At 39.3% G+C, this 19,512-nt stretch overlaps 1 protein-coding gene across 1 annotated transcript in view; it reads left to right on the top strand.

Annotated features, from left to right (window-relative positions):
* Positions 1–19,253, top strand: part of Alkal1 (ALK and LTK ligand 1) — a 30,189-nt gene extending 10,936 nt beyond the window's left edge. Inside the window, exons 2-5 of the mRNA NM_001302143.1 lie at positions 14,637–14,690; positions 17,265–17,345; positions 18,767–18,843; positions 19,081–19,253. Coding sequence (NP_001289072.1) covers positions 14,637–14,690; positions 17,265–17,345; positions 18,767–18,831 — 200 coding nt within the window. The 3' untranslated portion in view covers positions 18,832–18,843; positions 19,081–19,253. The remainder of the gene's footprint in view (positions 1–14,636; positions 14,691–17,264; positions 17,346–18,766; positions 18,844–19,080) is intronic.
* Positions 19,254–19,512: the final 259 nt, after the last annotated feature.

Raw genomic sequence — 19,512 nt, 5'->3', positions numbered from 1 at the left:
TCATTGTTCTAAGAAGAGAAAATGCTCACAATAGACAAAAGTCCACTGAAAGGGTCTCTGAAAGGGTCCACTGAAAAGGCCAAGAGATGATGAGCCCTCCCTCAGTCCAACTACATCCGAATCCTGTTCTACTCTCTAAAAACAAAGCACACTTTATTCCCATTCTGGCAGAAGCTTTACTAGGCTTCCTTTGGATAAAGTCACAGGCCAGTGTTTTCAGAAGTAGAATCCAGCTCCAGTGATAAGGAAAGTGACCTTGGTAATCTCCTGATTGCCTCTCTCTCTCTCTCTCTCTCTCTCTCTCTCTCTCTCTCTCTCTCTCTCTCTCTCTCTCTCTCTCTCTCTCTCTCCTCTCTCTCTCCTCTCCCTGCTGAATCAAAGCATCTGACCTCAGCTTTGTTCCTCCAACTCTTCATTCCATCCCTCTATTGTTCCCAATAGATCTCCAAGGACACTTTGGATGACAAAGGGTCCTCCTTTCTCTCCCCTCCTCTAGTAAACATATAAGAGCTTCTAGAGATGACTTCCCACTGAGGGATTTCTCTGAACCACCCCAGTTCTGAATGAAATTTGTCCTTGCTGAGAGGTTTCCTGCTGGCCTTCCCCAGGACAAATTCTTCCTTTCCCACATCTGAAAGTAGAAATAACTTCCCTTTAATATAAATTCCACCTTTGAATGAAACTAAAATGAAACTTGACAGCATTTGACCTCTCTTCAGAAGTAATTTGACTCCTCTGTCATGCTCAGTGAAGAAATGCAGTCACAGGTGGCTATATTCTTGGTCATGGTCAGGCTAATGGAATTACAATTACTAGGATGGTGATTTATAAATAAACATGATTAAATATGACTTTTATAAGTAGTTCGTTTTATTCTAGATAACATAACCATTATGTTTGATTATGTAAGTCACTTGCATAAACAAATAGTGTAAGTGGTTTGAATTTCAGAGGATATATTTTTATGCCACAAAATGCACTTATTATCTTGTAGACAAATATGAATTAACTCTATATTCATTTAAATTGTAATTGATTTTTTAGAAGACAGATCTAGAAAAGAAAAACAAAACATGATTTAATCTTTCTTTTCTTTTTTTAATTTATTTACCATCCAGCCATCTTCCTCTGCTGGTCTCCCTCCCACAGTTCCGAATGCCATGCCTCCTCCCTCCTGTCTCCAAGAGGATGCTCCCCCTCCACCAGGCCTCCCTCTCCCTGGGACCTCAAATCTCTCCATAACTAGGAACATCTTCTCCCACTGAGACCAGGCAGTTCTCTGCTGTATATGTGTCCAGGGCCTTAGACCAGCTTCTGTATGCTGTCTGGTTGGTGGCTTAGTGTCTGGGAGCTCCCAGGGTTCTGGGTTAGTCGAGACTGCTGGTGTTTCTGTAGGGTCACCCTCCTCCTCAGCTTCTTCTAGACTTTCCCTAATTCAATCAAGGGGTCCCCGATTTCAGTCCAAAGTTTGGCTGTAAGTATCTGCATTTGTCTCAGTCAGCTGCTGGTTAAGCCTCTCAGTGAACAGCCATGCTACACTCCTGTCTGTAAGCACATTTAGCATCAGTAATAGTGTCAGGCCTTGGTGTCTCCCCAGGTGGGCCTGTCACTGGACTGCCTTTCCCCTAGTCTCTTCTCTGTTTTTGCCCTGCAGTTCTTAGACAGGAACACTTCTGGGTCAGAAATTTCTACTGTCAGTTGGCCTTGTCTTGAGGCCCTGTTTATCTATTGGACGTAGATTCTTTCTGTTTCCTCTCCTCACTGTTGGGCATCTCATCTAAGGTCACTCCCATGGAGTCCTGAGAGTCTCTCACCTCCCAGGTCTCTGGTACTTTCTAGAGGATCTCTCCAACTCCTACCTTCTGAGGCTACATTATTTCCATTCATTCTGCTGGCCCTCTGGGCTTCTCTCCTGCCCCCCAATACCTGGTCCTTTCCACTTTCCCTCTCCTTCCCCTCCTCCACCCAAATCCCTCCCTCCTTCTGCCTCCTGTGATTATTTTCATCTCCCTACTAAGTGGGACTGAAGCATCCTCATTTGGTCTTTCTGCTTGTTAAAGTTCTTAGTATCTGTGGGTGGTACCCTATGTATTTGGTACTTCTTGGCTAATATCCACTTATTAGTGAGTACATGCCATTCATGACCTTTGGGTCTGGGTTGCCTCACTCAGGATAATATTTCCTAGTTCCATCCATTTGCCTGCAAAACTCATGATGGCCTCATTCTTCATAGCTGAATAGTATTCCATTGTATAAATGTACCACATTTTCTGTATCTATTCTTCCATTGTGGGATGTCTGGGTTGTTTCCAGCTTCTGGCTATTACAAATAAGGTTGCTATGAACATTGTGGAGCATGTGTCCCTCTGGTATGCAGAGGCATCTTTGGGGTATATGCCCAAGAGAGGTATAGCTGGATCCTCAGGTATGCGTCTTTCCAATTTTCTGAGGAAGGTCCAGATTGATTTCCAGAGTGGTTGTACCAGCTTGCAATGCCACCAGCAATGAAGGAGTACTCCTCTTTCTCCACATCCTTGCCAACATCTGCTGTCACCTGAGCGTTTTTTTTTTTTTAAATCTTAGTCATTCTGATTGTTGTATGGTAGAATCTTAGCATCCTTTTGATTTTCACTTTCCTGATGACTAAGGACTTTGAATATTTTTTTAAGTACTTCGCAGTCATTTGAGATGCCGCCATTGTGAATTCTCTGTTTAGTTCTATACCAAATTTTTAATTGAGTTATTTGGTTCTCTGGATGTTAGCTTTTTGAGTTCCTTACATATTTTAGATATTAACCCTCTATTGGATGTGGGATTAGTGAAGATTTCTTCCCATTCTGTAAGTTGCCAATTTGTCTTACTGATTGTAGCTTTTGTGTCACAGAAGCTTTGCAGTTTCATGAGGTCCCATTTATCAATTATTGATCTTAGAGCCTGAGTCACTGGAATTCTGTTTAGGAAATTTCCCCCTGTACCAATGAGTTTGAGGCTCTTTCCCAATTTCTCTTCTATTTGATTCAGTGTATCTGGTTTTATGTTGAAGTCCTTGATCCACTTGGACTTGAGCTTTGTGCAAGGTGAGAAATATAGATCTATTTTTATTTTTCTACATACGGACTGCCAGTTATACCAGCACCATATATAAAAGATGCTTTATTTTGTCCATTGTATGTTTTTGGCTTCTTTGTCAAAGACCAAATGCCCATAAGTGTATGGGCTTATTTTTGGGTCTTCAATTCTACTCAACTGATTGACCTGTCAGTCTCTGTACCAAAACTATGAATGTTTTAGAGTGAAATGTTCAGTCAGTCTGTCTGTCTGTCTGTCTGTCTGTCTCTTTCTTTGTCTCTGTCTCTCTCTGTCCCTCTCTCTCTCTCTCTCTCTCTATATATATATATATATATATATATATATATATATATATATATATTCCATTTGGTTCATAACATCTACTAGTTTCCCTGTATCTCTGTTTAGTTTCTGTTTCAATGACCTGTCCATTGGTGAGAATGGGGTGTCGAAGTCTCCCACTATTATTGTGTGTGGTTCAATGTGTGTTTTGAGCTTTAGTAAAGTTTCTTTTATGAATGTAGGTACCCTTCCATTTGGGGCATGAATGTACAAAATTGAGATTTCATCTTAGTGGCTGTTTCCTTTGATGAATATGAAGTATCCTTCCCAAACTCGTTTAAGAACTTTTGGTTGAAAATTTATTTAATTGGATATTGGAATGGCAACTCCACTTGTTTCTTGGGATCATTTGCTTGGAAAACTTTTTTCTAGCCTTTTACTCTGAGGTAGTTTCTTATATGCAGCAAAATGTTGGATCCTGCTTGCATATCCAGTCTGTTAGCTTATGTCTTTTTATTGTGGTATTGGGTCTGTTGATGTTGAGAGATATTAAAGACAGATGATTCTTAGTTCCTGTTTAATTTGTTGTTGGAGGTGAAATTATGTGTGTTTGTGATTCTCTCCTTTTGGGTTGGTTGTGATATGATTAATTTCTTGTTTTCCTTTGGGATAGTTTCCCTCCTTGTGTTGCTTTCCTTCTAGAATCTTCTGTAGGGCTGGATTAGTAAACATATATTGGAATATATATGTCATGGAATATTTTGGTTTCTCCATTTATGAATGGGAGTTTTACTGGGTACAGTAGCCTGGGCTGGCATTCTTGTCCTCCTAGGATTTGCACGACGTCTGTCGAGGATCTTCTGGCTTTTAGAGTCTCTGTTGAAAAATCTGGTGTAATTCTTTTAGGTCTGCCTTTATATGTTACTTGACCTTTTTCCCTTACAGCTTTTAATATCCTTTCTTTGTTCTATGCATTTGGTGTCTTAATTTCTATGTGACAGAATGATTTTCTTTTCTCGTCCATTATATTTGGTATTCTATAGACTTCTTGTACTTTTATTGCCAACTCTTTCTTTAGGTTGGGGGTGTTTTCTTCTGTGATTTTGTTGAAGTTGTTTTCTGGCCATTAAACTGGGAATCTTCATTCTCTTCTATTCCTATTATTCTTAGAGTTGGTCTTTTCATTGTGTCCTGGATTCTTCCACATTTTGGATTAGTAGATTTTTATGCTCTGTATTTTCTTTGGTTATTATCAATATCTTCTATGGTATCTTCTATGCCTGAGATTCTCTCTTCTATCTCTTGTATTTTCTTGGTAATGCTTGCATCTATAGCTCCTTCCTCTCTTTCCTAAGTTTTCCATTTCCAGGGATTTGACTATTTGTGATTTTTTTATTGTTTCTATTTCCATTTTTAAGGTCTTGGATGGCTTTGTATGATTAAACCTTTCATAGGACAAAATATAAGGGTCTCCTTTGTCATTTTCACCTGTAGTCCATATCCTTCCTAACCTGTGCAGCCTGAGAAGAACTGGGCATTGTCACTTCTGGTGGGCAGTGGGCAGTTGATCCCTATCTATCTTGCCCTCCAGGAAGTTTTGGTGCTGTTGACATCCACACCTTCATTAAGTAAACCCCTAATGTCAATCCGTATTCTAACGTGCTTCTCTGAAAAGCTTTCACTCATCCAAGGTTTCATTCTTTCTTTTGGAGTTTCCCAAAAACCTCCCTGTATAACCACATTCACTTTTTTTGTTTCACCTGTTTACTTGAAGGAACACCTCCTTTTCTCCTCCTTCCCTAACTCTACATTCACATCACTGTATACTTTATGTCTTCAACACAAGGACCTTACACCTGACATTTTCCCACAGGAACCTGTGTCCTGCCTTCACAGTTATTCTCTATTCTTTATTTCGGGCCACAGTGCTAATTACCATCTTTGCCATATGTGGGGTAAGTAAACTGAGGAAGGCAGCTGACGAGGATCTGCTGCAGATACTGACAAGGGCTGCTGTCAATGGAAGCCAGCAATTAGAGAAATTGCTCAGTAGATATTTCTTTGAGGGATTTAAGAGAGTAAAGATTAAGTTACTGGGGCTGACACTCCCTCTGGCCAGCAAAAGCCTCTGAACTCTCTTAAGAAGGTGGCAAGAAAGAGAAGAAAAGATATAAAATTCACACACACACACACACACACACACACACCCCCACACACACACCAAGTGAATGAAGCAAAAGACAGACTCCAATAATCTCTTATATACAAACACACACACACACACACACACACATATGCATTCATACATACATGCCTATATAACTATGACAGACATATGCACATACACACATTGAATGGTTAGAATAAAGCTCCAGCAAGCAGTCTCCAAGCATTTTACACATATACACGCACATACATATATAAACACATTTGATGGATGGAGCAAACTCCAATACACACACACACACACACACACACACACACTCATAGTTGATGAGTGGAAGGAACAATGTTCCAAACCCCACATTTTATTTTTTCATCCATAGCGTTAATATCAAAAGCCTTTGAAGCAGTATAAAATTACAATGTGGTTATATTCTAGTTTTTTCCTAGTGAATGACTATGAAAAAACCCCCGGTATGCTTCCCAATATATTTACAAGAAATAACATAGCATAGTTGAGGTGAAGAAAACAAATTATTCCTAGGAACTCATGTACATTCATAACTTAAGCAACTTCTTATAAATTATCAAAGTGTAAGCAAGCAAGGTATTTCTCTCAGACAATTTCCAGTTACAAAGAAAGGAGGATTGTTTATCTTTAAAAGTAATCTTAAAAAAATCTTAAGAGAATCAAAACTCTAAATTTTTATATAAAAATCAATCATATCTTCTTTAAATCCTCAGAATATATATATGTATATGTGTATATATATATATTCATTAGCAATTCTTATAAAGTCATACCAGGACGCTATGGGCAAAAATTGATGATTAAGAAATCAATCATCACACCCGCGGATCCCGGCCCGCAGCAGCTCTCTGCTCCCAAACCCGGTGGGAGAGAGACCTCACCGCCTGGTCAGGTGGGCACTCCTGAGGCTGCAGAGCGGAGGAGACCACCAACACTGCCCACCCCTGCCCATATCCCTGGCCCAAGAGGCAACTGTATAAGGCCTCTGGGTTCCCGTAGGGGAGGGCCCAGGAGTGGCAGGACCCCTGCGCCTGAGACACCGCCGGAACCTGAAGGAAACAGACCAGATAAACAGTTCTCTGCACCCAAATCCCCTGGGAGGGAGAGCTAAACCTTCAGAGAGGCGGACACGCCTGGGAAACCAGAAGAGAATGCACTCTGTGCACATCCAGATGCCAGAGGAAAACACCAAACGTCATCTGGAACCCTGGTGCACAGAGGCTCCTGGAAAGAGTGGCGCAGATCTTCCCGGTTGCTGCCGCCGCGGAGAGGACTTAGGCAGTACCCCACGAGCAAACTTGAGCCTTGGAACCACAGGTAGGACCAACTTTTCCCCTGCAAGAAACCTGCCTGGTGAACTCAAGACACAGGCCCACAGGAACAGCTGAAGACCTGTAGAGAGGAAAAACTACACGCCCGAAAGCAGAACACTCTGTCCCCATAACTGGCTGAAAGAAAACAGGAAAACAGGTCTACAGAACTCCTGACACACAGGCTTATAGGACAGTCTAGCCACTGTCAGAAATAGCAGAACAAAGTAACACTAGAGATAATCTGATGGCGAGAGGCAAGCACAGGAACCCAAGCAACAGAAACCAAGACTACATGGCATCATCAGAGCCCAATTCTCCCACCAAAATAAACATGGAATATCCAAACACACCAGAAAAGCAAGATCTAGTTTCAAAATCGTATTTGATCATGATGCTGGAGGACTTCAAGAAAGACGTGGAGAACTCCCTTAGAGAACAAGTAGAAGCCTACAGAGAGGAATCGCAAAAATGCCTGAAAGAATTCCAGGACAACATAAATAAACAAGTAGAAACCCATAGAGAGGAGACACAAAAATCCCTGAAAGAATTCCAGGAAAACACAATCAAACAGTTGAAGGAATTAAAAATGGAAATAGAAGCAATCAAGAAAGAACACATGGAAACAACCCTGGACATAGAAAATCAAAAGAAAAGACAAGGAGCTGTAGATAGAAGCTTCACCAACAGAATACAAGAGATGGAAGAGAGAATCTCGGGAGCAGAAGATTCCATAGAAATCATTGACTCAACTGTCAAAGATAATGTAAAGCAGAAAAAGCTACTGGTCCAAAACATACAGGAAATCCAGGACTCAATGAGAAGATCAAACCTAAGGATAATAGGTATAGAAGAGAGTGAAGACTCCCAGCTCAAAGGACCAGTAAATATCTTCAACAAAATCATAGAAGAAAACTTCCCTAACCTAAAAAAAAGAGTACCCATAGGCATACAAGAAGCCTACAGAACTCCAAATAGATTGGACCAGAAAAGAAACACCTCGCGTCACATAATAGTCAAAACACCAAACGCACAAAATAAAGAAAGAATATTAAAAGCAGTAAGGGAAAAAGCTCAAGTAACATATAAAGGCAGACCTATCAGAATCATACCAGACTTCTCGCCAGAAACTATGAAGGCCAGAAGATCCTGGACTGATGTCATACAGACCCTAAGAGAACACAAATGCCAGCCCAGGTTACTGTATCCTGCAAAACTCTCAATTAACATAGATGGAGAAACCAAGATATTCCATGACAAAACCAAATTTACACAATCTCTTTCTACAAATCCAGCACTACAAAGGATAATAAAGGGTAAAGCCCAACATAAGGAGGCAAGCTATACCCTAGAAGAAGCAAGAAACTAATCATCTTGGCAACAAAACAAAGAGAAGAAAAGCACACAAACATAACCTCACATCCAAATATGAATATAACAGGAAGCAATAATCACTATTCCTTAATATCTCTCAACATCAATGTCCTCAACTCCCCAATAAAAAGACATAGATTAACAAATGAGGCAATGAGGACCCTGCATTCTGCTGCCTACAGGAAACACACCTCAGAGACAAAGACAGACACTACCTCAGAGTGAAAGGCTGGAAAACAACTTTCCAAGCAAATGGTCAGAAGAAGCAAGCTGGAGTAGCCATTCTAATATCAAATAAAATCAATTTTCAATTAAAAGTCATCAAAAAAGATAAGGAAGGACACTTCATATTCATCAAAGGAAAAATCCACCAAGATGAACTCTCAATCCTCATCTTCGGTTGGTTTATATACAAGTGTGCAATTTCTAGGCTTGAAAGTAAAATGATGCTATCTGGTGCTGGATAGAGGAGCCTTATTTTTTATTATGACAGCTTGCTATTTTTGTAACATGGTGATTTGGTTGAACACAATAAAGTACAGTAGTAACTGAAAAAAAAAAGAAATCAATCATCGGGCTGGAGAGATGGCTCAGTGGTTAAGAGCACTGACTGCTCTTCCTGAGGTCCTGAGTTCAAATCCCAGCAACCACATGGTGGCTCACAACCATCTGAAATGAGATCTGATGCCCTCTTCTGGTGTGTCTGAAGACAGCAACAGTGTACTCATAATATATAATAAATAGACAAAATATTTAAAGAAAAAGAAATCAATCATCAATGAGAGTCAAGTCAGCCCATTCTGCCATTGTTATTGTTCCCTCACCATAAAATGTCCCCAATTTAAATAATAAGAGTGTACCTTTCTGAACTTTAAATTCTCCCCTAAGATTTTCTACATCAAAGCCAGTAGCCAAACCATCTCAATCTAGCTTCACTAACAATTTTATTTTTCCAACAATTTTCTAAGGTTGGTGGTCATTGCTGACAATCTACATCTCTAGGTTCTTCTCTAAGGTGGTGATTGAATCATGAATCTGTTCCAGCAGCAATGTCTAGAAGACATTGAGATTATTATTGTGAGTGGCAGACTGGAAGCCCCATTAAAGTTTTCATACAATTCTTAGATCAAGAGGGACATGAGGGCAACAGGCAGAGCAGTACTCCGTAACAGCCTGATGTCCTCAGGACACATGCTCCTCAGAGGTGTACACATCCATCGTGGCAGTGGTAACTAGTGAGCCGAATACCATGAGGTCTAGATCCCTTTGTCATTCTTCCTACATGGCCCTCAGCATCCCAGTAGGCACAAACTTTTGCCTCTTACACACTACGGTTTTCTTAATTCCTTTTCTATCACCATAAAGGAAACAAACACACACCATGATTAAGTAAACGTAAAAGAAAGTGTTTACCATATCAGAAGGTGAGTCTATGTCCTCACATCTAGGCATACATCCTAAAAATACCACCCCAGTTCAGCTATAGAAGTAATTTAAACACTGAACATATTAAAGTCAGACCACTGCCTAACAGCACATGCTTCTTTATATCAGCTGAGAAGTCATAAAAGCAACACATCTTAGTAGTAAGGTACATCTGAACACTCAGTACCATTTGCAATTAAAGGAACAAGGCTTTGCTGTTAACAAACCTGATTCTATGGTTAGGACCACAATAGGACAAGTAATTAGTTACATTGGATCAGTCTAGGGGCTACAGGAGAGCCAGAAGATAGAAAGTAGTATATAAAAATGGCAAAACTCCTACAGTATCAAACATGTCAAAAAACCAAAATGGCCCAAACTGTACCCCTTTTATTTCACCAAGAGAATAAAATAAAAGCAATGCTAGAATGTAATTTAATGTAAAAATAAACATCTATGGGTTCAAATTGGTATAAATAGAGTACCACCTTGGGGACACATGTCTCATGCAGTATTCTAAATTGTTCATATGAGCATGCTCAGGAGAAGAAAGAACCAGTCTCCCTAACATTCATGTAGAATACAGTTACAGCCTTCTAGAGAAGGGCAAGCAGAAACTCTACCATGGAGACACACATGATAAACGCTACCTACACCAGATAAAGAAATGTTAACATAGGCAACCATAATTATGCTGATTATATGTATACTTGATCAGATTAAAATGATATCTTACGTATGAGGTATTTCTGAAACCCATAACTCCAGTCTAATCATAAGAAAAGCACAAATCAAAAGGACATTCTATTCAATCCTTTGCAAGGACTCCATAAAACTGTTGAAGTCACCTAAATCCTAGAAAATATCAGATAGTGATATTATCAACCAGAGATCTCAGGGGCTAAGGTATGACAATCACAAGTTGAAGGCTAGCCTAGCATATACAGCAACTTCCAGATCAGCTAAGCATCCTGTCTAAAACAGTAACAACAAAAGGAAACATTGAAAAAAACATTAGAGTTAGAAGACCCCAAGGAGACAAGGTGATTGTAATGTGAGACCATAAGGTGGAAACAAAACATTGAGTAAAAAACAAGCTTCTCTGAAAATTCAGAGATTATGGACCTTGCTGGGTGATCAGGTATCCCTACAAGTTCACTAACTCCAATAAATTGATGCCCAGTACTCTAAAGAGGAGAAGTGTGGTGTAGAGTGCTTGGGAATACAAGTAAAATTCCCTGGACCTCTAAATCTGTTCAAGAATGAAGTTATTTTAAAAATATAGCAGTCTTAGACTGGAGAAATGGCTCAGTGGTTAATAAAACTGACTGCTTCCCCACAAGACCTGGGTTGAATTCCCAGCACTAACATGGCGGCTCATAACTATCTGTAACTCTAGTCCCAGGGGATCTTTCATTCTCTTCTGGCCTCCTTATGCACCAAGCATGCATGTGGCACACAGACATGCATGCAGGCAAAACACCTATACATATAAAAATGACTAAAATAAAAATACAGCATTCTTAAAGCTAAGAGAAGGATAGGGGTGTTCTGTATGAGGTGGAGAGAGAGATGGGATAAATTTAATCTACATGCATTGTGTTCGTATATGAATTTGCCAAAGAAAAACAAAAAAATGAAAATAAATACTCTCAAAACTGACAAAGATCTTAAATATTCTGTTTTTCATAGTATTAGGAACTCTGTCTCTTTGAGGATAGTTGTGAGTAGAAAAGGATTTCTCAAATGATTATTTTTGCTTTCAAAAGCTTTTAGAAAACTAATACAAACCTAACCATTGTGGCTGAAACACTCTGATGTAATCTAAGTGACCTGGAACATGTTCTGTATTATGTAAATGTTTGGAACTGTAAAAAGGTAAATCAGTAACAATGAACCTGGAATATGTCCTATGTGGAGGATGTTTCATTGGGAGAACTTTGCAGGTAGGTAGATCTTTACAGCACACAGTAGCCAATTTGACTAATGATCTCTTTCCCAAAGAAATAATAGACTCTCACATCACGAATTCAGTTTTTTAGTGGGCTCAGATTTCCATATGAGTCAAGTTGTATATTCTCCCCAAATTTGTTCTAGTCCTGCGTAGCAGGGAACACGGCTTTATTGGAAAGTAAGGTAACTATATATGTAGTTAGTTAAAGTGAGGCCAGAATATGAAAGAGAGAACCCTTGGTTCAGCTTCACAGGAATCCTTACAAGACGATCGCCACATGATAAAGGAGACAAAAGCAAGACTTGAGTGTCACCCCAGAATTCCAGGAGCTCTGGCAACCACGGAAACTGAAAACAGACTGGAGAGAGCTTTCTCCTGAGTCCTCACAGAAAATTGCCCAGCTCACAGTCTCATCTCAGACTTTTGGCTTCCAGAATTATTAGAGAATAAGTTTCTGGAATTGTTTGGCACCCAATATCTGAGATTTTGTTGTGGTAGCTCTGGGAATCTAAAATAGTACAGTCATATATCTATAGAGTATTTTGGTATCTATAGAGGATGTGGTTGCCATGAGCCACAGCAGCTCAAGTCTTTTATATAGCCTGCTGTAGTATTTTCATATAACATATGCATGCCCTCTGAATCCTTTAACTTATTCTGGATTACTTATAATATTGAATACCTCCTTAATACTATATAAATAATATTATTAAACACTGTTTAGGGAATAATGGCCAGTGAAATGTCTACACACACTTAATTCAGACACATTTTCCCCGAAATATTCAATATACAGTGGTTAAGTCTCAAGATGCAAGAACCACAGATGTACAAGTCTGACTGGATTGTGTCATTTCTTAAGGGAAATGCATCTATTTTCTCTATATTTAGAGTCTGAAAAAGTGGCTACAACTACTCTCCTAGATCGTCTGTAGATTCTAAGCAGACATGGACATGGACACCACATACGACATGGAAAGTGCTCCAAACATACCATAGTCCATTGGAAAACAGTCTAATGTTGTACTTACAAGAAGCTCCCCGATGCTACCACTGGTCAATGGACCATATAGAAAGAAGTAAAGCTTTGAGTAGTAAGAAACAATCTATTTGATATCATTTTCTTATCACATATATAATTTGCAAATTATATAAATAGTATCAAATCATTTTTACTATTTCTCTGTGTATATCAGTGTTTCTGCTGTATGCATGTGATTTTTCAGGTGTGTATACATGTATAAGTCAGAGGAAGACATCGGGCAACTCCTCTTTCTATTATTCTCTGCCTTATTTCCTTGCGATGGCATCTCTGAATCAGAAGTGTGGCTTTTGGTTAGGCTGGCGAGCCATGATTTGTCTATTCCTTCCCCTTAGGGATGAAGTTATAGGTTTGAACTTCAACAATAGGCATTTCACATGGGAACTGGAGATTTGAACTTAGGTCTTAATTCTTGCACAGTAAATGCTCCAAACAACTAGTCTTTGATTATTTCTAAAATGTTTGTGTTCACCGTCACACAGAAGCAAAGCTTGGATTCCCAAACTCTTGCCTTCTTTCCTTTCTCACACTCATGTTCTGAGCTTACACACTGCTAGCAAAAGTAGGCTTTTTACAAGAAGGGTCCTCACACATTCCTTACCTCCTGGGATATAAAGGGCTTTCACTTCCCCTGAGACTCCATCAACATTGCTCAGTCTCCATGAACACTGACTCATCTAGGGGTAACAAATGTGCCTTTCATGCTTCATTCACTGTATGTGTGGTTTATAAAGAAGTCAAAATGTAAGGAAAATATCATAGTTCTAAATGTTGAACTGGTAGGGCTAGTGAGAGGGCTGAGTGATGAAGGGTGCTTGCTGACAAGCCTGATGATCTGAGTTTGATATCTGGGACCCACAAGCTGGAAGGAGAGAACAATTTATTTTCTGACCACCATATACATCCTATGTCACACATACCAGCAGACGCAAAATAAATAAGTACAAGTCTTGGTGTTTTTGTTTGTTTTTCCTTTGTAAGAAAAAAGTAAATATATAACAGGCAACAGACCCAAAGGCTTAAGTATTCATTAAGTTCATTTTATTTTCTACTACGTGTATGTATGTGTGTAGTCCTAGTGGGTTTAAAAAACTGCATTTTTCTGGATGGCATGTTTTAGTGAGTAGCAGGGAAGTCTGAAGCGAAGCCTCTTCTTTAAGTTGTGCTTCATTCCAAGCTGAAGTCACATAAGCAATCAATCTCATGAATGACCTCAAGAGCACCTCAACTCCGTTGCTCTGGCTGCTGTTCTGGAGAGAGAATTATGAAGAGGACAAGACAGATTAGGATAATCACAGTCACAGAAGTATGATATCTGGACCAGCCAGAGTTAATAAATGATAGAAATGCCAGAACCCAGATGAATATTTGGAGATGGAGTATGCAAACTCATAGTCTGATGGAGTGGAGAGGAAAAAGTACAGTTAAGCAGAACTTCTTGAGGTAGGCTATGGTCTTCATTTAAGTTTAATTGCTGTGATGAAATACTGTGATCACAGCAAGATTTAACTGGGGGTGACTTACAGTTCAAAGGTTTAGTTCATTATGATCATGGTAGGAAGCATGATGGCACCTAGACAGGCATGGTCCTGGAGAGGTGGCTGAGAGTTCTACAATCAGATCAACAGGCAGGAAAAGCAAGTGAATCAATGGACCTAGCTTGAGCTTCTGAGACCTTAAAGTCCACGCCCTAGTGACACACTTCCTCCAACAATGCCACATCTACTTCAACAAGGCCATACTTTTGAATAATGCTACTCTCTATGTGCTTATTGGAGATTCCCTGGGGTGGGGAAGCTATAGAGAAAGCAGGAAGGCAGGAAGCTCTGATAGAGCTCTAGAGCCCTGGGATATCATTAGGCCAGAGCAAGGGATTTGAGATAAGCTATGCACACCACATCGATCTATGTGTTTAGTGCTATATTTATGTTTTAATAGTGGAAATCAATCCTGGAAATTACAAAGTCCTTTTTTTTTCCTTTTCAGAAATATTTCCAAGAGACCTGACCTTGAAAGACAAATTCATAAAGCATTTCACAGGTAAGCATATGCTCTACCAGTGACTCAGTTGCAAAAAAAAGGACTTTATATAGAATCCAGTCTTAGATAATGGAGCTGTGGAGATTAATGTCTAGAAGACGCTTAAAGTTTATCTGTGTTTCAGTCAACTGCTATTAACTTGTTTGAGCTGTAATGTGTACCAGAACTCAATTAGCAACAGAATATAAAGGATATTTTAGAGAAGAGTAGGAGCAATGATTTACTGAGAATCATGTGTCTTAGTGTTTCATTGCTGTACAGAATCACCATGACCCAAGCAACTCTTACAAAGGAAACTATTTAATTGGGGCTGGCTTACAGTTTCAGAGGGCCAATTCATTATCATCATGGTTGGAAGCATGGCAGAGCACAGAAAACATGGTGCCCGAGGAGCCGAGAGTTCTATATCGGTCAGCAGAGGGAGAATGAGAGACACACTGAGTATAGCTTGAACAGAGAGGACTTTAAATCCTGCCCCGACAGTGACACACTTCCTTTAGTAAGGCCGTACCTACTCTAACGTGGGCACTTCCTTATCTTCAGATGTCTCTGTATGATATTCAGCAACAGCATTTGACAGTTAACAGATGGGTGTGTGTGAACTGAACTCTAATTGTAGTACTTGGGCTGAGAAGACAGGAGGATCAGGATACACGACACCTTGTCTCAGATTTAAAATACTAAATTAAATATGATAATTAATAGATTCAACTCTCAGATTTGATTAAGTAGGGGAAAAAAGCATTTAAGGAACACCGTGTCTTTCTCCTTTTACAAGCCTGGGATGTAACATAGTAAAAGACAGCTGAGGTGAGTAGCTGCAGAGAAGTGATAGCAGTGTGTGCGTATGATCTGTTGCTCTTCTAGAACTTGGACAATGCATTGTTTGGAAACGACTCACAAAGTTAAAGAGCAAAATTGTGTCATATTTCTTGCTAGCATCTGTCCTTATGAGTGGCACAGACTCTATCTACAAAACCCTCTACGACCTAAGAAAACACTGCAGAAAGCAGGATAGAACGATTGTAAAAGCCTGAGGATCAAGACCCTTGCTATGAGACTGTGTTTCCTAAGTGATATCAGAAGCTACACCCATAAAGTCTCACCAACATAACCACCAACATATGGGCCTAACCAGGAGGATACCAATAAATATACCAAACCGCGTGCGGAAATGGCCACAAGGTTTCAACCCTGCACAAAGAACTAAGGGCAACTGAGGAAAGTTGGGAGTAGTGGTTTAGCCCTCACTTAGGAATAGCACAACAGTTGGTTGTCCAGAACATACAAGTAGCTCACATGGACTCGAAAGGTTATATTTAGGTATTGTATATACATATATTTATGTATATACATCATATAAATGTGTGTATATATACATATAATGCATATATAAAAAGAGGTGTAAAAAGAGGCCATTAATTTGAAGGAGAATCAGTAAGAGTATATGAGACTGTTTAGAAGAAGGAAAGTGAAGAGAGAAATGTTATAATTTAACTGCAACTTCAAAAATAAACAAAAAAGCAGAAAAAGAGAGAGAGAGAGAGAGAGAGAGAGAGAGAGAGAGAGAGGTGTGACATATGCTCATCTGCCTCATCTGTCTCCTGTTTATAAAACCTCAGTCCTGCCCTGACTGAAACACAGTCTAAATCCTTCAGTGTATCCCTGAAGGCCATTGGCCATCTGATTTATTCACACCCCTTTTCAGTCCATTGGCCAAATACAGCCCTTCCTGAGTTTCCCCTTCATCCCTAGTCCATCAACACCCTCTGCCTGTCCTCTCCCACTATAGCCTGGCTCAGTGGGTCCCTTGTGGCCATACTCTTCTCCTTTAAAGCACATCACACTCCCACTGCAAGCCTTCTCAGATGATCTGATGGTTTGATTAGGTATGGCCCCCTTAGATGAAGGCTAGGCATGTGGAGAGATGTCCCTGCAGGGAGACTCAGAGAGGCCTTTCTGTGAAGCTGTGAAAGCAAAGTCTGGATTGCCTTGGAGACCCATAGAGGTTAGAGACACCAGGGCCATGGGATACCTGCCAAGAAAAGCTGTTAACAGGGAATGGAACCATCCCAAGAGAAAAAAGTAACTACTGAGTGTTGGGGATCTGACTGTGGGCCAGGTGGAAGGAGAAACATTTTGGTGCCGTTTCAAAGCCCTGCCCCCTTTGCAATAATCCTTACACTAATAAGCACACATTGCTTCAACTAAAAATAAATGTCATCACTAGAAGCATTACTTCCCATTAAGTAAAAAAGAAGGACATCAAAGTCACTCTGTCTTTGTTGGGTTTTTGCAGATTTCCCTTCAGCCTGGGGTACCCTCTTTGAGTTCCTCTAGCGTTCTACTAGTCAGAAGGTTCCATGATGTGAGATACTGAGAATGTAGAATGAACTTAGGTCAACGTTCACTGCCTCCCACAGAGTCTGAGTGAAGGGAGGAATTCTCAGTCCAGTTCTTTAAAGGGCAGGAAGGATGGAAACTACAGTTACACCATCTCCATCCACAGAGTGCTAGCAATTTGTTTGGAAGACATGCCTCTGTTTATAATAAGCATTCTTTCCTGTTTTCCAGGACCTGTCACATTTTCAGCTGAATGCAGCAAACACTTCCATCGACTTTATCACAATACCAGAGATTGCTCGATGCCAGCTTGTAAGTTGCCTTGGCAAACTTTAGAAGAACAAAAAAAACTTATCCAACAATAAATGCATATAATTTCATGCTTCAGCGGTCTTTGGGTGGGACATGATAGACTAAACATTGGATGAGATGCTATTTATAACCTTCCAGTACTCAAGGTTGTGTGTACTGTCCAAACTATAAGGAATGAGTGAACATATTCTGGTTGGAAATATTTCCAAGTCTAAAACCAGCCAGATTGTCCTAAAGACCAAAATGTTTGTCAGGACTGAAACCGTTTATCATTATTCAAATTCCTTGGTATAAATAAAATACTTTTTCACATAAATGAAAAAAGTGAGCTGTCTGTGAAGTGCAAGTCAACATCTCTAAGTTATTTTGAAATAAATGGTGTTTATATCATGTCATTTGTACAGTGTGTGCTGGGTTTTTGTGAATGATGATAGCCTGCTAAGCAATGAGCTCTTTGGGATACTTAAGTTCCTGGACTTAATAATAATTCCAAACATAGCACTAAAGGGCTATCCTTCAAAATGCCCAGTTATAATAGTGTATGGTTAGCTGAGTCACCTATTTCAAATTCCTTTCTAAATCTAAAACTTCCTTTTAAAGTGAGTAACTTTTGAGCATTGTGTTTCTTGCCAACTAGATGACCTTGAAAAGTATTTAGGATGTTGGGTTAGATTTTTATATTTCTTCAAAATAACTTACATTTAATGACTAGGGAAGATTAAGCACACTAGTTTTGTTCCAGTTTGCTTCCCTGTTGCTATGATAGAACACTGACCAAGAGTGATTGGGGAAGAAAGATTTACTTCAGCTTACACTTTCACATCACAGTCTGGTCATTGATGGGAGCCAGGCTAGGAACTTCAAAGCCAGAACTGAAGCAAAGGCCATGGAAGAACATTGCTTACTGGCTTACTCCATGTGGCTTTCTTATATATCCCAGGACCACCTTCCCAGGGGTAGGCCTGGGCCCTTCCACATCAGTTATTAACCAAGAAAATTCCTCATAGGCATACCTACAGGACAATCTAAGGGTGATAATTTCTCATGCAAGTGTCTTCTTCCTAGCTAACTGTAGTCTGTATCACGTTAACAAAATGAAACAAAACCAAACAATCAAAATAACAACTCAATTAACCAGCTAAGAACTCAAGGCAAAGACACTGGCTAACAGCACAGTTTGGGGGAGAAAGGGAAGTTTGGAGAGTTAAACTCCTAGTTGCTATGAGATAAGTCACATTTGCTTGTCTTTAAAGCAAAGTGGTTGAATTTCCATGTTTCCAGAAGATAGAATACCGAAACCTAGGTTAAGCATCTATGCTAAGTGCTTATGGTTGTTACATGTAACAGTGACAATAACGTTATTTCTTTCGAATTCATAGCAATTAATTATATATATTATTCCCTTTAAATGGCTTTCCTAGATTATAAAAGATGTGCTAGATTGCTGACGAGATTAGCTGTGAGTCCACTGTGCTCCCAGACCTAGGAAACTTGTGCTGTGAGTATCTGTCTGTCTGTTCATTTATTTAGTTATTTATTTACTTTTATTATCCCGATAATATTTCTATTTTTATTTGTATTCCTCCTCCTCTCTGTCTGCACACCAGCCTGCTTTCTTAGGGTTGTATTTCAGGAAAGATAATACAAAATATAAAATATAACCATTAAAAGTGTTAAAGTATTTTATGTGTTTGAAAACCAGTTTCTTACTATTTTATCCTCTTTTCCACTTCAGACATTTCATAAGATGCAAATATAATTTGAAGAAAAAGTACCTGGAATCATATTTAATGTAAAAAGTGGACACGTTTAGTTTTCTACGAACCGTCATGAAGTAACTTCCCAGGAGTAACCTATGAGTGGCGTCCTGCAGGAGGAAGAAAGCTTTCCTGATTCTGGACACAAAAAGTTATAGTATTGTTTTTTAGATCTCATATTGTAAATAGAATATTTAAAACTGTACCTTATTTTTGCTAAGGATATTATTTTTTATAGTTAATATTACTTAGTAAATATTTAATTATATGAATTGTAGCTCAGTACTAGTGAAAAATAAGTATTGTATATAATTTTAGTGATATGTTTGTCAGATATTGTGTTCAGTTTTATAATTCTTATTTAATATTTAAAAGACTTTATTAATAATTTGTTGTCTTTATTTCCATTA

The sequence above is a fragment of the Rattus norvegicus genome, chromosome 5, assembly GCF_036323735.1.
Source record: "Rattus norvegicus strain BN/NHsdMcwi chromosome 5, GRCr8, whole genome shotgun sequence".
NCBI lineage: Eukaryota > Metazoa > Chordata > Mammalia > Rodentia > Muridae > Rattus > Rattus norvegicus.
Note: the sequence above shows the minus strand (reverse complement) of the source record. Positions and strands in the feature narration are given on the sequence as shown.